General features: G+C 55.1%; 1 protein-coding gene across 7 annotated transcripts in view; it reads left to right on the plus strand.

Annotated features, from left to right (window-relative positions):
* The window catches only part of TEX264 (testis expressed 264, ER-phagy receptor), a 34,364-nt gene extending 17,781 nt beyond the window's left edge, over positions 1-16,583 (plus strand). For 3 of the 7 annotated variants that reach the window (XM_040445518.1, XM_040445520.1, XM_040445519.1), the window contains exons 5-6: positions 10,373-10,541; positions 10,712-13,631. In XM_040445518.1, the coding sequence (XP_040301452.1) occupies positions 10,373-10,541; positions 10,712-11,184 (642 nt within the window). In that variant the 3' untranslated portion in view covers positions 11,185-13,631. Of the gene's footprint in view, positions 1-10,372; positions 10,542-10,711; positions 13,652-13,978; positions 14,574-16,399 lie in introns of those variants that run through there. The other 4 variants (XM_040445522.1, XM_040445525.1, XM_040445524.1 and 1 more) reach the window with 4 other exon arrangements.
* The last annotated feature ends 124 nt before the right edge of the window (positions 16,584-16,707 follow it).

A 16,707-nucleotide genomic window follows, 5' to 3' on the forward strand; every position in this document is an offset into this window, starting at 1 on the left:
TGAAATGAGGAAGGGGCTCAGCCTGTAGTGGACAGGGGGGGGTGGCCCTGTGCCTCTCAGCCTAGGAAACAGAAGATAATTATAAAGCTCCCTCCCACACCTGCCCTCTTCCCCCACTGCCCTGGGACCAGAGAAAGAAGGCTGCTAATGAGACTATGGGCTCTTCTGACTGTCCCAGCTCTGACAGATAGCTGCCTTTGTGTGTATGTGTGTGTACGTGTATGTGTGCCCTTCTTTTTCTCCGCCTCTCTGGCTTTCAAGATCTGAGGCTGGGTTTGCTGTGAAGGTGTTTCAAATGGAATGACAGCAGCCATCGGCTTTCTGTTTCAGGAGAGGTGAGGGAGGCCAGTAGTTGTGCTGCCAGAAGGATGGAAGGAAGGGCTTGGCAGGCTGGAGCAGGGGGCAGGGTGAATTGTCTCAGGGTTTTGGGTGAGGGAGGTGGAGAGCAGGTGCTGTCCTGGCAGTTGCAGATGTGCCTGAGGCTGGGGCAGGATTGACCTAATGGGACAGAAAGGCCCTAGGGGTCACTGTAAGGACCCAAAGATGAAGCATTTGTCAGGTTTCTGTGAGGATTCTGGGAGGATGGATAGATCCCCAGCTTTGTGGTCTGTGTAGCAGCCCCTGGCTCTCCGGCCAGCCCTCCCCACCTTGGCAGCCTGGCAAGCTGAGCTGTAAGGGCTAGAACTCTGTCTTTTTTCACATAAACCACTGGGGGGCCCTAGGCAGAGCAATCTGGGACAGCATTTGTGCAAGGGATGCCTGGGTACCACGTGACTATTATTTTATGTGGAAGATGCCCCAGCTTTGTCAGGCTGCTCCACCAGAGTCCAAGGAGGTGGCCTCAGGACAGGAGGAGACCTGTCCCAGGAAGTGGGGTCTTTTGGCAGCTGCAGGAGGAAACTGAACTTCCCTGAAATTTCAGGGCCACCGAAGAGTTGGGGCCCAAGTGTCAGCCCAGAGCAATAGGCAAAGGCTCCCAGATTCACCACAGGGTAGAACCAGTCTTAATGAGTGTTCAGGGAATGCTTGGGGCACATGGAGCAGACCAGGACCGAGTGAGAGGCCTGGGGATCCCATGTGTGAGACTGTGTGTGAGAGGCCCCTGAGCTCAGTACATGGCTCACAGCTATCTGAAGCAGTTGTTGGGGAGGTCACTGAGAGTGTGAGACTGCCCAGCCCAGTCCCCCTGTGCCTGACTACCTCTCAACAGCATCCCTGATCTTCATAATCCCCCTTCCCCAAGGTTTCTGCTTTCTAGGAGTTTTCAGGGGAGGGTCCTTGTGATGTTTGGACATCTCCTGAGTTTAGGGAGACAAAGGGCATTGTCCATGTGGGAGCTGGTTGGCTGGGTAATACAGGTAGGCCTTGGAGGTCAGGTATTGGCTCTTTCTCCATAGGATTGTGGGGAAGCTGGGGCAGGTGGGGGCGGGGTGGATATAGTGAGCTGGTTGTTTGGGGGAGTCTTGGTGGTAAAGTTTTGGGACAGCTGGGTTGATGGGATTGTCTTACTAGGGGTTTAAAGTAGCAGGAACCCCAGACCATAGCTCTCAGACCTCTTTGGGACAGGAGTCTAGGGCTATGCTTAGGTGCCCCTGTGTCTTGGCAGCCAGGGGTAGGGGACTACACTTGGTCCCTTACTTGCTTCAACTGGAGTAGCTCTTCCTCTGGGTTTTAATGAACAAGATGATCTTGTGAGCTTTTGTTTGGAGGAGGACATCTAAGGCTTAAGTGGTTTGAAAATCTCTGTCCTTAGAGAGGGGCATAGCTGGGCAGATGCCCCCTCTACCCCTGGCCAACTGCATGTCTGTTGCAGATCCCGAGGATGCTGTGGCAGCTGCAGTGTGAGTGGAGCTGGGAGGTGCCTGGGCTCATCCCAAGTGCAAGCCAAGGGCAGCGCCCCCAGAAGAAGCAGTTGTTTCTGGGGAGCATGACTGACTGAGAGTTGGAGCTGAGGGGAGTCCTGCAGTTCTCCCTGGGGTGGTGGTGACTGAACTCTTGAGTGGTAGATGATCAGATGGTGTCACAGAGCAGCCAGCTGGGGACTAAGGAACAGGGGCCTCAGCAAGGTGCCTGCAAGAGTGAGTTGGTCTGTTGAGCTGTGGGAGTCTGTTGCTTCTTCCTAGTAGCATGGTCAGCCTGGGGTCCTCTCCAGTGGCTCAGAATCTTCTGTATGTGTTTCCACTTATCCTACCTGGGTAACCTTGAGGGAGTCAGTGCTGGGGGCGGGCAGGATTTGAGTCCACTCTGGGGCTAGAACACTAGTGTGGAGTAACATGGCCCAGGCAGTGGGAATCTAGGTGAGGACACCCCAGTGGGATGTGAAATTTAGGGTAATCGCTCTCTGTGCCCGTCACCTTTGCTGAGCAAATGTGGGAGGGTTCCTAGCTTTATGGTTTTTTTTCAGAATTTATTTACTTTGAAAGAGAGAGAGCTGGGGAGGGGCAGAGAGAGGGAGGGAGAGAGAGAAAATCCCAAGCAGGCTCCACACTGCCAGTGTGGAGCCCGATATGGGGCTCAAACCCACAAACTGTGAGATCATGACCTGAGCCAAAATTGAGAGTCAGACACTTAACCAACTGAGCCACCCAGGTGGCCCTGAACTTTATTTTTAATAAGGGAGGCTCTCTTGGCACCTCAGCTCAGTTGCTTACCTCAGCAGTTATTTACTGAGCCCTCTTTTATGCTGCATTGTTCAGGGGATGGGGTAACCAGCTAGGAGGCAATCGTAAGGTCACAATCAAAGCCGACATTCCCTGGAAAAGGGAGGTTACCCAAGGTCAGTGGCTGCGTCCAGACTGGATGCCCTGGGCCGAATATCATTCTGATGGTTTTGTGCCTTTTGCCACTTAGCCTCATCCATGAATGGGGCTGGGCCCAAGAGGTTCAGGACTTGTCATGAACTTGGGATACGCTTGGGATGGTCCCCAGAGTGAGCATGGGTTGGCAGCAGTGTGAGCCAACATCTAATTGACCCTCTTTCTATAGTAGGTGGGCAGTCAGAGCTGAAGCTACTGGTCTGGAAGTCAGCTTGGGGAGCCAGAAGCAAAGGCAGGAAGAGCCTGGCTGCCCATTTGCCCAGCAGGTTCCCATTAAGGAAGACCTTCGCAGTTGCTCTGGGCACAGGAAGCAGCTGCTGCAGGTGCCTTATTGGGCCTCATATCCTCACCCCCAGTGAGGTGGAGACAGCTCCATTCCCAGGCTTCCCTTACTGAGGCTCACTTGCCGGTGCGGCCACCTGCACTCTCAGCAGTGCCAGGACCTGGGGCTGAGTGACAGGCCCCAAGAATTCTTTCCGTGCCCATTTCCCCCAGTCACAGGGTTTAGGCATGCCCAGGGAGAGTGGGGTGGGAAGGGGAGGGATGGATTCACCAGGAAAGGCAAAGCAACCTTTGGAAGGTGGTGGCATTTAGGCTTAGCTTTGAAAGAAAGGTAGCATTTCCCGAGGTGAAAAAGGAGGTCAGGCAGAGTCACTGATTTGGGCATGGCTTATAAGTACATTGTGGCTAGAGTGCAGGGGAGGAGCAAAAGTTCGGGCCCAAGAGATGAAGCTGGGTCCTAAATGCTCCAGGCAGCCACTGATAGTGTCTGAGCAGATGAGTGACAGCATCCAAGCTGGGCTTTGTAACAGGACTTCAGCACAGAGATGGGGAGGGAGAGCTGGAGGCCACATAGCTGAGCTCTGAATGACATTCTACTCCCAGAGCCCTCAAACCAAGAGAAGCCCCCTACCTTATCAGGGCATGGCTTCCCTGACTCCTCTTAGTGAACTCCCCCTGGAGGCTGGTACCCACAGGAGGCCAGGTCTCTCCCCTCTGCTGGCCTAGGCCCTAGAACCTGTTCCTCAGTCTCTCTGGCTTCACCTCTTTCCCCTCCCCTACCCCAGGGCTGAAAGCACAAAGCCAGCCTTTGCTGGGGCGGGCGTGGGAGCCACTACTCTCGAAATACCAGCTCAGATGTGGTAGCTTGGCAGTCCTCAGGACCCTGGGGGCTGAGGCTTGTCTGGATAGTGCTGTGGGGTTGGGCTGTCACCAATCCAGAGGGAGTCTTCTTCCCTAGGCAGATGGGATTTACCAAGGAAGAATTCTGTTGCTCCTCTCCACAAAGCTTGGGATTCCAGGAATGAGGGAAAGGGGAGAGATTTTGAGGAGGGGGCTTGTCATCCAGAGCAGAAAAACTCTACCCTTTAGCAGAGCCCTCAGATAAGGAAGTTTAGCTGTCTGATTATACAGATAGGAGAACCTAAGTCTCCAGAGAAAGGGCTTTCCTAGGGGGTGGGTGGAGGGCAGAAGTCAGAGGTACCAGTTAGAGATGAGAAATTCAGGACCGCCTCCTCACCTACCTCCCCTCCTTCCCCCTCTCCTCTTCATCCTTACTTGCCCACTTGTCCTTCCCCTCTGGCACTTCCTGATGTCTCTGGCTCCCAGGTGGTTGGCTTCATGGTTCCATCTGCACCGAGCAGCCTTCCTGCTGCTGGATAATCAATCAGTAACATATTTGTCAGCTTGTGAATCTTACAGGGCTCAAGGTCCTTGACTGCACAGATGCTTCAGAGAATGGCTGGGTCTTGGAGAGGGGTGGGATGTGGAGCCTGCCATGGTAACAGCAGCGTCTTGGAGGCCGTGGCTCCCCTCCCATATTTGGAAGGGAGAGTGGGGGGGATCCCAGGGCTGAGCTTCCAAGTCTCCCATAGGGTCCTCACCCTTGGGCTCCCTGCCCCCTGGTCCTACTCCACAAGGACCTAAGAAGGCCAGATTGGGACTGAGCTGGGGTTGGAAATTGGCCTTCTGGGCCCTGGGAAAGGGAAAGGCTGGGCTTGGCTGCAGGGTCAGAGGCTTCCTGGTTCAGATGGGAACTAGGGTGCTTAAGGGCCTGGGTCTCCTGTGCCTACTTAGAGGGAATCACCCTCCCCTGCTCCTTAGTGCCCCAGTCTGCCCTGGTCTGATGGCTGCCGAGGCCCCCTCTTGAGCTGCCCAGGAAGCCTGGGTATGCAGGAATATGAGCAGAGGTGTAAATTGCATGGCAAGCTGTTGGCTCTGAGGTGAAAATGAAAAGTCTTGAGGCAGTGGCGCCAGCAGGCACAGCAGGCTGGGGTGCCAGGCACAGCGCCCTCCTTCCCCACCCTACTCTCCCTCACACCATCCCCTTTTTGCAGTCTTTCCCAGCTTCCTGCCCAAGCCTGGCTCCTCTGCCAGCCCCTCCCTTGCCATCTGGGGGGCTTTCAGGTAGACATGACCCCACAAAGCCTTCATCTGTTGCTTCCATTATGTTTTCTAAGTAGCTGACTGGTGCACAGAAAACTGGGCTTGGCTGTTTTGTTAATTTTGTGATCTTAACATTTGTGGTAGTTTCTCCAATTGACTCCTTTTGAGTTTTTCAAGTATATAATTGTCCTATCTTTCAGTGATGGTGTTTTTATTCACCTTTTCCAGTTTCTCACTTCTTTTAGGATCATCTGTTCCAGTCTCTTTATTTTACAGTTGGGAATATTGAGACCCATAGAGAAGCCATCTATTCATCAATAGCTAGGCTCTGGGTTCTTGCCTGGAGCTCTCTCTGCCACTTCTGCCCCTTCGCTCCCCTCCCTGGCAGCTCCATCTCACTCTTTGTCTCCTTTGCCCATCATTTTCATAGCTTCGAGCCCTCCTGCTACAAGTGGCGGGGGGAGGGTTCTCACCCACCCTTCTGCAGGCTCTCCCTGGTGGCACTGCAGGGACCCCAGAGCTATCTTGTGCTATCCCCTCCCACTCCACAGACAGGTTTAGGTTCTGGGCCAGAGGCTGTTGGGAGGCCCGGTGGGGATGAGAGACAGCCAGGGAGAGGGAAGTTGATGGAAGTTCCTGGGCAGAATAATAACAATGTGCCACATTCTAGCTGTAGCAGCGCCTGCTGTGCCTCCCCCATCACTTTGCACGTGTGATGCAGACCAGTTGCCTAAGGGGCCTCCAGGGTCTGAGCCCCCATTTGTAGGGAGTGCTGTGTGCAGGCGGGTGCACATTGGTGCCTGTGTAATTAAAAATGAGCATGCCTCACTTCACCCAGTGAGGAGATGCCACCACCTCGGGTGGGATGCAACAGCTGTTTGCTGGCATTGTAGCTGCCCAGCTGTCCAGCCTGGAATGGAGGGATGGGTAGGACTGGGCAGCTCAGGGTGAACAGGGAGGCTCAGAGCCCCTCACCCCAGTGAGGCAAAGGGCTGTGATTGGGTAGAGACAGCAGAGCAGAACTCATCTTTTTCTGGGGCTCAAATGCAGGTGGGAGATGTGTGAACCAATCCTTGACCTGTACCCTTTGCCTCATCCTTTTGGGGATTTGAGTCCACCTAGCTCTGAGCAGACCCAGCATCCAGGCAGGTTGGGAGTGTGATCCAACCTCAGTCTCCACCTGGACCTGACCTTTTCTGCCCCACATCCCCTTCCCACATCTAGCCAAAGCCAAGGGCATGGGTTGGTTGGTGCCCAAATGAGAGTAGTTCAGGTCTTCTCTCTTACTCTCATCCTCCCCTCTCCTGATGCAGTATGAACTACCAGGGGAAGCACTGCTGGTGGCATGGGGAAACCTTGGCCCACCATGACCATCTAAGCCTCTGTAGGAGCCCTAAGCTGCATGGGCCAAAATCCTTGCCTTCCACCCACCCAGTAGTGAGCTCAGCCTGAGGTGAGAAGGGAATATATGGTGTGTTACCAAGGTAGCTGAGGCAGTGGCACCCTGGCAGCCTGTGTACACCATTTCTTCCCTTGTCTATCAGCACCCCTAGGGGGATGAGCCCATGTCAGTGCAGCGGTGGTATTGGAGGAAGTGCCGTTGACAGGTCTCCTGGAAATCCCTGCATTATGGGTGGTGTTCCAAGTCCCCCTCTTGTTTCTTCTATGAAAAGCCCAGGTGGGAGGTAAGCCTTGGAGATGTGTCTGAGGAACTAGAACTCCTGAATCCAGTTTCTAGCAGTTCCTGGTGGCCCCTTGGCATAGTGACTTTTTTCCTATTAGGTGGGAAGGATTGTGGATGACTGCATCTCTCCCTCCAAGGAGAGAGACCTTGTGGTCTCCTTGATTCTGTGTGGGAGTGAGTTGCTTTGTGTTGTGGCTTCATCAAATAGCCGGTGGCTTCAGTGGCCAGAGTAGATTCCCCTGTCCTGTTGATGCTTCCTGGAGCCTCTGGCTATCTGGGCTGTGGGAGGGGGTGTGCCCAGGGCTGGAAGGACACCAGGCCCATCCAGGCTCCTTTGCCCAGCAGTACCAGTCAGTGTGGCATTGACTTGGTGTCCTTGTCCCTTGACAGTCTGTTCTCCAAGGGCTCCCTGGGGCTAGCTGAGGGAGAGGCAGCTGGTCTTGCCTTTCTCCAATGATTTTCCAATATTTATCAGCTCATCGACATGCATCCCAGGTCACAGCTCCTTCTGTGTAGCAAGGACCTGAGAGCTGGCCCATGGTTTACCCTCTCTTCCCTCAGAGGCTCTACCTGGCTGCAGGGGGCGGGGGGGCAGGGCAAGGCTTGTCCTCTGCCTAATCCGTTAGGGACAGGGCTTATGGCTAGTCCTGTCCCTCATCCCCCAGCCCCAGTTGGGCTCATTATTGCTCTGGGGGCAGAACATGGAGGGGGGCTTGAGGAGAGGCTACAGGGACAACTATAAACCCCTCCCTTGCCTATGGGCCTGAGTTGGAAGTTTGCACCTTTGCTTTCCTCCTGCTTCTCTCCTTTGCCCTGAGTCTGAATTTTGACAGGACCTGGCATGTGTTAAAATGATTTGAGGCTGAGCCGTCAGTGAGATTTTTAATTAGCTCCCTGTCTCCTTCCACCAAGGAGGGCCAGGGGCCCCCAGGTGGTGGGGGGAGGACCACGCTGGGTTTGGGTGGGAGGCTGCCCCTCCAGGGGCCTGGAGGCAGGCATGCATGGGCAGCTGGCACTCCTTGTGTGGGATGCTATAAGGAGGGAGAGCTGGACAGGGAAGGAAGGGCTGTGTAGCCAGGCCAGTTCTCTCTCTCTCTCCTCTGTCTCCCCTGTTCCTCTGTTCTCCCCGATGGCTTTGAGATGAAGGCGACGGCAAGGATGGAGGATGCAGTTTCCATGGCAACGAGGCTGTCCACAGCCAGGCAACTTCAGAGCCGGGCTCTCCGGAGGAGGCAGATGCGCAGAGCAGCCACAGAGCTGCCTCTCGCCTGCCAATGAGGGGGCTGGCAAAGCAGGTGGTAAGGGTGGCTGCCTGGTACTGCCCACCCTGATGCCCAGCCTAGAGGGGAGACTGAAAAAAGGACTACTCTCTCTTATCATCCCTGTTACTTCCAGAAGGGAAGCCAGGCAGGTGGTTTGAGTGTTGACAAGAGTTGGTGTAGGGTTCCATTGTCCCTGGAATTTCTTGGTGGGCACAGACTCTTGTTCCTGGGAGCATCTCCCAAAGCTAAAATTGTACATCCCTTGAGATATGGACTACCAGGTGGCTGATGACCACTCAGCAGATTTCCTCTGCACCTTTTGAATACCCAGAGCATGGGCATGTTGGTGAAAGCTATGCCCTGATTGGTTTCGGGGACCTTTTTCTTCCCTCTAGCTACCAAGGAAGGACTTGGACTTTCTTCAGGGAGACCCCCCCGACCCTGGGCTTGTGACATGGCATAGTTCACTGAGGGGGGCTCAGGTTTGGCAGATGCTCCCAGTGCTGGCATTAGAGTAACCCCCAGAGCCTGGTAGCTCCTACTTCCTGATGTCGTGTTTTTGTTCGTCCTCCTGAGGACCAGGGCTGAGTGAGTGTGTGGGTAGCTGGAAAAGCAGAGGCAGCCATCAGTGTATGTGGAGATGGAAGGAGCTGGGCATGTGGACTCATGAGGTAGCATGAAGAGCACCCAGATTGGCAAAAAATACTGGACTCAAACTATTGAAAATAATGACTTTCCTTCACCGACCCTGCAGTGTTTGAGCACATGGAGACTTAGGGTGCAGGGCCTTGCCCGCATTACCCATGGAGTCAGGTGAGGTGAGCTGCAGGTGGACCTTGGCCAGGCCATCTACTTACCCTGTGGGGTCCTAGACATACCCTGTCCCTTCTGGCTGCTGGACTCCCTGGCTGATAAACCTTCCAGGCTCACTTTTCCTCTTCTCTTTCCCTGGGGGGTTCATTTTTACCTTTCTTCACTGCTTTAATTGGAAGGGGTTCCTCAACCCTAATGTTGGCCAGGGAGGTGGACAAGTGGAGTCCTAGAGTGGCTTCTCCCTACCAGGCAATAAGTCTTTCATTACTGCTAAGTGGAAGGCTCATTTCAGAGCTCATGATGAGAGCCGGGCATGTGCTATAAATAGTCGTGTTGTGAAGGCTGGCGGGTGAGCAGTGATAGGGCAGGGGCCTCACAGTCATCTTAGTGGGTAATTGCACTCCATGGCAGGAAAGGGGGGCAGGCTGGGGAGCAAAATGGGCTTGACCCCTGTTGTGAGTGTTTCTGAATGCCTCAGTGCAGCTCTGGCATGTGTCTTTGCCCCCTTCCACACACACTGGGGGTGGGGAGATCTTTGGGTTTTGTGTCCAGGCAGAGGGGAGTAGAGTGCCTGTCTCAGAACTTGGGGCCCTATAAACTGGTACTTCGGCTCCCTGGGGAATTGGGGTGATGTTCGGTGCTAGTTCTACTTGTCCTGCCTGCCCCTCCAGCCTAGGGTCTGCCTCTTTCCCCTTGGCTGAAACTCTGGGAAGGTGCTAGAAGGGGTGGGAACCAACCATATCTGGTAGCCTTGAAGGTTGGCATAGACCTGACCTGGTAGGGGAATGGGAGTGCAAGAGGGGTTTAGTTGGCCGGGAGCCCCTGTCCAGGGTTTGTCAGTAACATGTCTGCAAGGGCAGGAGCTGGAAGCCTAAGGGTCAGGGGCAGTGACCTTTCCTTTCTGGTATCTCTGGGTCAATCAATATTGTCCAGGGTGGAGGGGACGTCAGAGCCTGAGGATCCTGGGATGGGAAACCTAGCAGGTCACAACTTGGCTTGGCTTGGGTGGCTGGGGCCACAGTTCATGGTGTCCCTGTCCCTGGGGTAGTCTGGGGCGCTAAGCTTCATGGCTCCTTGAGACCATTGCTTTCTGGAACAGTCTTTTGGTTGCAGGCATACAGATAGGACCAGTGGTTCCAGGCCCCTGGATTCTTTTAGCACCTGCCCCAGGGTGTTGTCCAAAGGACTCCTGTTCGTTAGACCACTGCCTCCTGGAGTATGGGGCCCTGCTCTTAGGGTGCTCTGTGTGTGCCTCCCTCAGCAGAGGTTTGGCACTTGGGGGAAATTGAGTTAGGAGACAGAGCCAGCCCCCTGGGAGGGAGTGCACAATCGACAGTTCCTAGGGCCTCTCAGGGACAAGTGGGTCAGAAACCCCATAGGTCTCATTCCACCTTTTGCCACTTTCCAACAAGGGGCGGAAGCTGTGTGCCCACCCTCGGCTAGAGATCTACCAGCAAGACCAGATCTATTTCATGTGCCCACTGGCACGGCAGGGAGACTTCTACGTGCCTGAGGTGAAGGAGACAGAGCGGAAAAGCCGAGGGCCCGCAGAGGCCACTGACGCCCAGATGGATGGCACAGGTATGGATGGTGGGGCCCTCTGTGGAGCCTTTCCCTGGACATGTGGGGCATGGTTTAGGAGACTCCTCCATGGCTGGGTTGGCACTGTGGGTGTCCAGGCTAAGCTTGACAGAGGTGGAGGAAGGAGACGTGCCTACCCCGGACCCACATGCAGAATTGCCTGTTTCCAGATACATGGATCCATGTAGATGTGGATTCACACATGTTACCCCTGGCAACACAGATACAAAGACCCTGCCTGGATTCCCTTCAGATGCAACGGGGAGTACCCTTGGAAACTGAGCTCACAGACAGCTGGATGCTCATGGGAGGTAGATGCAGCTGTTTGGGAAAAGCATCACTTGGGTGGGGCTCATCAGGGAGTAAGGCTGGCACTGGATCTGGAAGGTACAGAAGGGAACAGGTTGTTCTCCTGTCCCCCGGTATGGAACCCAGCCAAAAGAAGGATGCTTTCTCCCTTCTGAAGAGCAGCCAGAGAGCATGCAGAGGGCAGCCAGAAGATCAGTGCCTGCCCCTTCCACCAGAGCCAGCCTTCATATCCCAGGTCCAGGCCAGCTGGTGGTTTGCCTGCTCTCAGCCCCCCTCCCTTCCATCACCTCTGCGACCCTGGGCTGTTCCCAGGAGCAAGGGGGCCTGCTGGTAATATCCTAAGGAATCCAGCCCTTGTCCATGCTCGTGGAGCCTTGTGTAATCGATTCTGGAGGCCCAAGACCTGTGGGAGTGGTACAGGGCTGGAGAAGAGCAGCTGTCCCTCTCTCTTTAGATTTCGTCTGCCCAGCCAGTCTTCCATAGCCAAGGTCACCCTAGAGTGGTGTACGTTGTAGCAGGGGGTTGGGGTACTGAGAGTCAGTCTCCACTCCCTAGAGGCCATGTCCAACACAGTTAACTTCATCTGCCACTTAATTATCTCCATGGGGCACTGCTCCACCCGCCTGGTGGAGCCCAGCAGACATTCTTCAGTGCCCCTACTGTGGGCACAAGACATGGCACAAGGTCAGCAGGCCCAGGCAGTCCCCAGGGAAGGAAGGGGGAGTGCCTTGACCTTCCTTCAACCTCCTTGTGCTGCTTACACCCCACCCCCATCCCGTCCTTGGCCCACCCATCCAGCTTCTCTCCCAAACACTGCCTGCCAGGGGTGTTGAAGGACTGCTTGGCACCTGCTGCAGCTGGCTGCAGCCGTGGCTCCCACGCCCCCAGAGCCTTGGCCTGTCCTCCCCACTAGCCTGCCCGCCCACTCCCTGGTGGGGGCACCAAGGGGTCTGCCCACCTCTGACAGGGTCTGCCCTGACACCCAGGGCAGACTCTGAGCATGTGTCTGCCAGGTGCATGTCATTTGCATGGCAGTGTGTGCTGGGTACTTGGCTGCCCAGGGCTTGGCCTGCCCCTGCCTGCCTCCCCACTGGGGCCTCCACTTGGGCTAGGAGGTGAAAGGGGATGATTAGCTGCCTTATGCCTGTTATTACATTGATGTATTATTTAGCTCCAGAGAAGCAATGAATATTTGATCTCCCTGCACTGGCTGTGGGCATTGGAGGAAGGAGGGACTGGGGTGAAGGTGGTAGCTTCATTCCCTGCCCCAGCAGCCCTAGAGACTTAGGTGCTATTCTTCCTTGCCAGGCCTCCTGTGCCCTGGGACACAGGCCCAAGACTCTGGAACTTCCTCTGGTGCAGACCTTGGTAGGCCTAGAGGGATGCCACTTCCCTGCCTTGGACTCATTTGCCAGAAATGTCCCCAGGGGCTGTCCTTATCCCAGCATACTGGGCCCCAGCCTGAAGGGGCCTCCCTGGGCTCCTTCCTCTGATCACCCCTAGCCTAGGAGCTGGGAGAGGGAGGAGGAGGCAGCTGGCAGCTAAGCAGGCAGGTTCCCATATCCAGATCCCAAGAGAGCCATTGGGTAAGTGGGCTGGTGGAACATGACAGTTTAATGGGGCCTGGGGGCCCCATTTCATTTGCTCTTTTCAGGCCTACAGCCCCTGGTGCACTGATTATCATTTAAGGAGTGACTAAGAGGCTGGAGTCCTGCCCCAGAGTCAGAAGGAACCACCCATAACTCAGGATGTAACCCAAGGTCACTCATGGATGCCTCTATTCTGGGCGTCATGATTGGGGCTCAGCCAGAAGAGGGCCCTGGACCAGAAGCCTGGCACTTCCAGGGTTCCCTTCACCTCTGCCAGTTGGCCCAAAGGACATCTTCTCAGGGCCAAGGGGACTGGAGAGCGGACTCCAAGTCTCCCCATCCTTACGCTAGTCCCCATCTGAGGCACAGTGTAAGTTCCAGGCCAAGTCCAAATGCCAAGCATTCCCCAGCTGCTCCTGGCTCGGGGCTCCATCACCATGGAGACAGGATCTGGGGAAGTTGGCCCACCCTTCACCTCTGTGATGTTTGACAGCTGCGCCTCTCCCTCTCACATAGGAAGGGAGACATATCAGCCTTCTCTCAATCTGGATTCTTACACAGCAGGCCTGAGCTCTTTGTCCCTCCTTGCCCCCTGCCAACTGTTGTCAGTTTCTCTGATCTGGGGAGATGAATTGAAGGGTTGCTCCTGAAGAGGGCAGATGAAGTGTCTGCTTGCCTGGAGGATGTGTTAGGGGTGGGAGGAACAGACTGGGAGGGACCTGAACCATCACCCCTGTCTCAGGGCTCTCCAGCTGCCCTCAGAGTGCTCTTCTGGTCCCCTTCTGCTGCCTTGTGGCTCAGGAACCACCAGTCATTGGAGATATTTAAGGGCTCCTCTGGGATGACCCATGCATATGGGAAGAAAGCCTTTAAAATGCTTTATCCCAGTACCCTCCTTCCTTGCAGCTGGTTTCCTAGGACTTCTCCATCCCACTCCTGTCCTAGCTGCCTCCTCAAATCAGGGCTCTGTGGGCCAGAGGCTGAGGCCAGCTGCCTTCCTGGATACGGCTGCTCCTTGGGGAGCCCTGCATGGGGGAGGGGACAAGAGAGTAGGCCTCCTGGTCCATTCTCCTGTCCTCATGCCTTGTAGGCACTGTCTGTAGCTGGCCTTGAACAAACCTTTCTCTAAGCCTGAAATGGGGGGTGGAGGAGGGGACAGTACTTGAGTCTTTTTGTTCTACCCTTAGCTCCTCACCTCAGGGCTGAGTGGTCCTTAATGGACTGTTGGGGGGTGGGGGTGGGGCAGCAGGCTTTGTGGGCGTGCAGGGAGCTGTGAGGCTATTTCAGGGGAGGGAGAGGAGTGCACAGCTGACTGCCCTCCCCCGCCCTCTCTTCCTTTGCCCTGTCAGTGCAGCCCTGCTCAGGGCAGAGGCCAGAGGCCAGCTGCAACGCGTCTCCTCAGCCAGGGCCCACTTTATTATTCATGAGCACACTATGTATGCTGGATTGCTGAACAAGTGATAAGGCCTCTGTCCTCTCCCTGGAGGAGGGGAGGGCATGGGGGTCCTAGCTAATGTGTACTCCCTCTTCCTGGTCCAGGAGCTGATACGATGAGTGACACGAGTTCTGTAAGCCTGGAGGTTGGTCCTGGCAGCCGGGAGACTTCAGCTGCCACACTGTCCCCTGGGGTGAGCAGCCGTGGCTGGGACGATGGTGACACCCGCAGTGAGCACAGCTATAGTGAGTCGGGCGCCAGTGGCTCATCCTTTGAGGAGCTGGACCTGGAAGGCGAGGGACCCCTGGGAGAGCCAAGGCTGAGCCCTGAGGCTGAACCCCTAGGGGCTGCCAAGTGGCCCCGGGAACCTAGTACCCCCGAGAAGGGTGAGGAGTAACCCTAGGCTCATACCCTCCTGGGGTACAATTGCTAAGGAACTGAGCAGACTCTCCAGCCCTCTTCCTCCTTCACCTCTCAGGCCCAGGCTGGGGCCTGGGGCCTCAGGGGGACCTGATTTCCACTGCCCTGGGCTCTAGCTAAGCCTTCTTACCATACTTTTGGCTCCCAGGGCCAAAGGAGCCAGGGACTGTAATCTGCACCCAGACCCCGGGGCTACTGCCCCTCTGACATCTTTTTTCAGATTCACATTGGAGCTTCCAGAACCAGAATAAAGCATATAATTTTCTTGTTTCACCTGGATTTGGGCTGTGCATTTGTGTGTTTGTTTCACCCTGAGGAGCCCTGTGCAGATAGGTTGGGGGTGGGCAGAAGTACCCCTAGCCTGGGGAGAGGAGGGAATATGTCAAGGTACCCTGGGGTGAGAGGAGGAAGCAGGGTATTGAAGGCCCTCCACTCCCTGCTCTGTGACTCCAGTTGACAGCTGCTTCTCCGTTGCAGCAGCCCCAAAGGCTCCCTGGGCTGCTGGTAAACAGGCAGAACAGGTCAAGGGGAGTAAGGGCCAAGCATGGGGTGCCCTTCGGGGCCCAGGAGTGGGGAGCTCACAGCCTGCCTTTGCTTCCAAGGGATGCCTTTGTATCTGTAGCTCAAGTGTGCCCATGCTCATGCTGGTATCTAGTTAGCAGGTGAAGACATCCCTGCTGTGCCTGCCAGTGTCTGTGTACCTTTGTGTGTAATTGCACACACATGCACACATGCCTTTGGCTCTGTGTGTGTAACTAAGGTGGGTCTGTTCATGGTGGTCTCAGGTGAAGCTGTGCCCAAGTAGGCATTAGGATGTGATTGTGGCTGAGTGTGGCTGTATTTGTGTGGATGGCTATGTGGTTATATGCACGTGGTACTGTGCTTTATGTGTCTTAACTATATGTGATGGTACTGACAGAGGTGTGAGACTGGCTGGCTAGGAGCATCACTGTGGGGGCTTTGTCCATATACATCTATCTGTGTGTAGCTGTGTGTCTGTGTACAGCTGTATTGTGTGTTCACATGTAAAGCTATGTGCTTTTCTGTGTGTCACATGTAAAGTTATAGGTCAGTGCATCTGTGTCTGTGAGTTTAGCTATGTATGTGTAGATATGTCCATGTGTATGGTTATATGTATATGATGGGGTGTCTATACAGCTGTTTGTCTGCATGTAAAGTTATGTATTATGGCTGTGTGTACATCTGTGCATATAGTTGCATATACTTCTCTGTGTGTGGCCATGTCCATATATACAAGTCTGTAAGGCTGGGTGTCTTTGTGTGCACGGCTGGGAGTGGTGGCTGCAGAGCTGGGTACATACATGTGGACATACATGCATGTCCATGTGCTGCAGTGGGACTGTGTAGGCCACTTCTGTGGGCCGCATAATGGGCCTCTGGGACTGGTGCTGTGTTTAAAGCCCTGTGTCTTTTGTGAGGCTGTCTTAGTGAGGGGGGCAGGGATTGCTGTGTGGTCCTCTTACCTCAGCACCCTGCTGCTATCAACCCCTCTGCTCCAAGGGCCCAGCTCATCACTCACTTACCCCAGGCAGCAGTTGCTCTGAACCAGCCAGAGAGGATGAGAGCAGCCAGGGCTGGAAGACAACATATCTGTCTCCCCAGCCTTGTCTGACAGCTCTGAACCCTCATTCTGCTGTCACCTCACCTACCTCCCATTAGCAATGGAGTTTGTGTTTGTGTTTGATGTGTGTGTTTCACAGCCGTGCTCTTTCCAACCCAGTGGGGGTACTGGGTTTCTGCATCCTGGGATAAAGTCTATCCTTTCTTGGTGACACCCCTCCCCCCTAACTGCCAAACACACATGTAGGTGCATGTGCCAGAGGGACCTGGGCTTGGCATGTGCTCATTAGCATGTGTCGGAGCTAGCTTTGCCTCTGCTGACACCTGTGGAAGAAAGGGCAGTGCCAGGGGAGCAGATATAGGGATGCTGTGTGCCTTAGCACCTAGTGTGTGCATGCTTCATGCAGGTTCCAGGGCTAAACCTGGATGTGGGCCCCCTCCCCCGAACCCTTCAGCACAATCAGGGGCTGCAGTTTATCCACCACCTTCTACCCATGGGGGCGTCCTTCTCCATTCTGCTGCAGGAGAGAAGAAGAGTCAAGAGCATCTTCTCAGAGCTGTCCTCCCTCTGCTCGGGCTCCAGCTCCTGTTCCCTCCTACGCAGCAGCCAGTTTCAGGAGCCTCCTCTCCACCCCTCCTCCCCTCCCAGATCCCCTGCCAGCCCCAGCATGTCCCTTAGGGTTGACCCTAGTCACTGGCTCTGTAGCACCCCCCACACACCCCAGGTTGATATATCTTTGCCATAAATATTTGTACATGAGGGTGGGGATTAGTGGAGGTTGGTGGGGGAGGAGGTCAGGGCGGGGTGTGTGTAGGGGGTGGATAGCAGCTT

Source organism: Herpailurus yagouaroundi, unplaced genomic scaffold (genome assembly GCF_014898765.1).
Source record: "Herpailurus yagouaroundi ecotype Mexico unplaced genomic scaffold, PumYag 193, whole genome shotgun sequence".
NCBI lineage: Eukaryota > Metazoa > Chordata > Mammalia > Carnivora > Felidae > Herpailurus > Herpailurus yagouaroundi.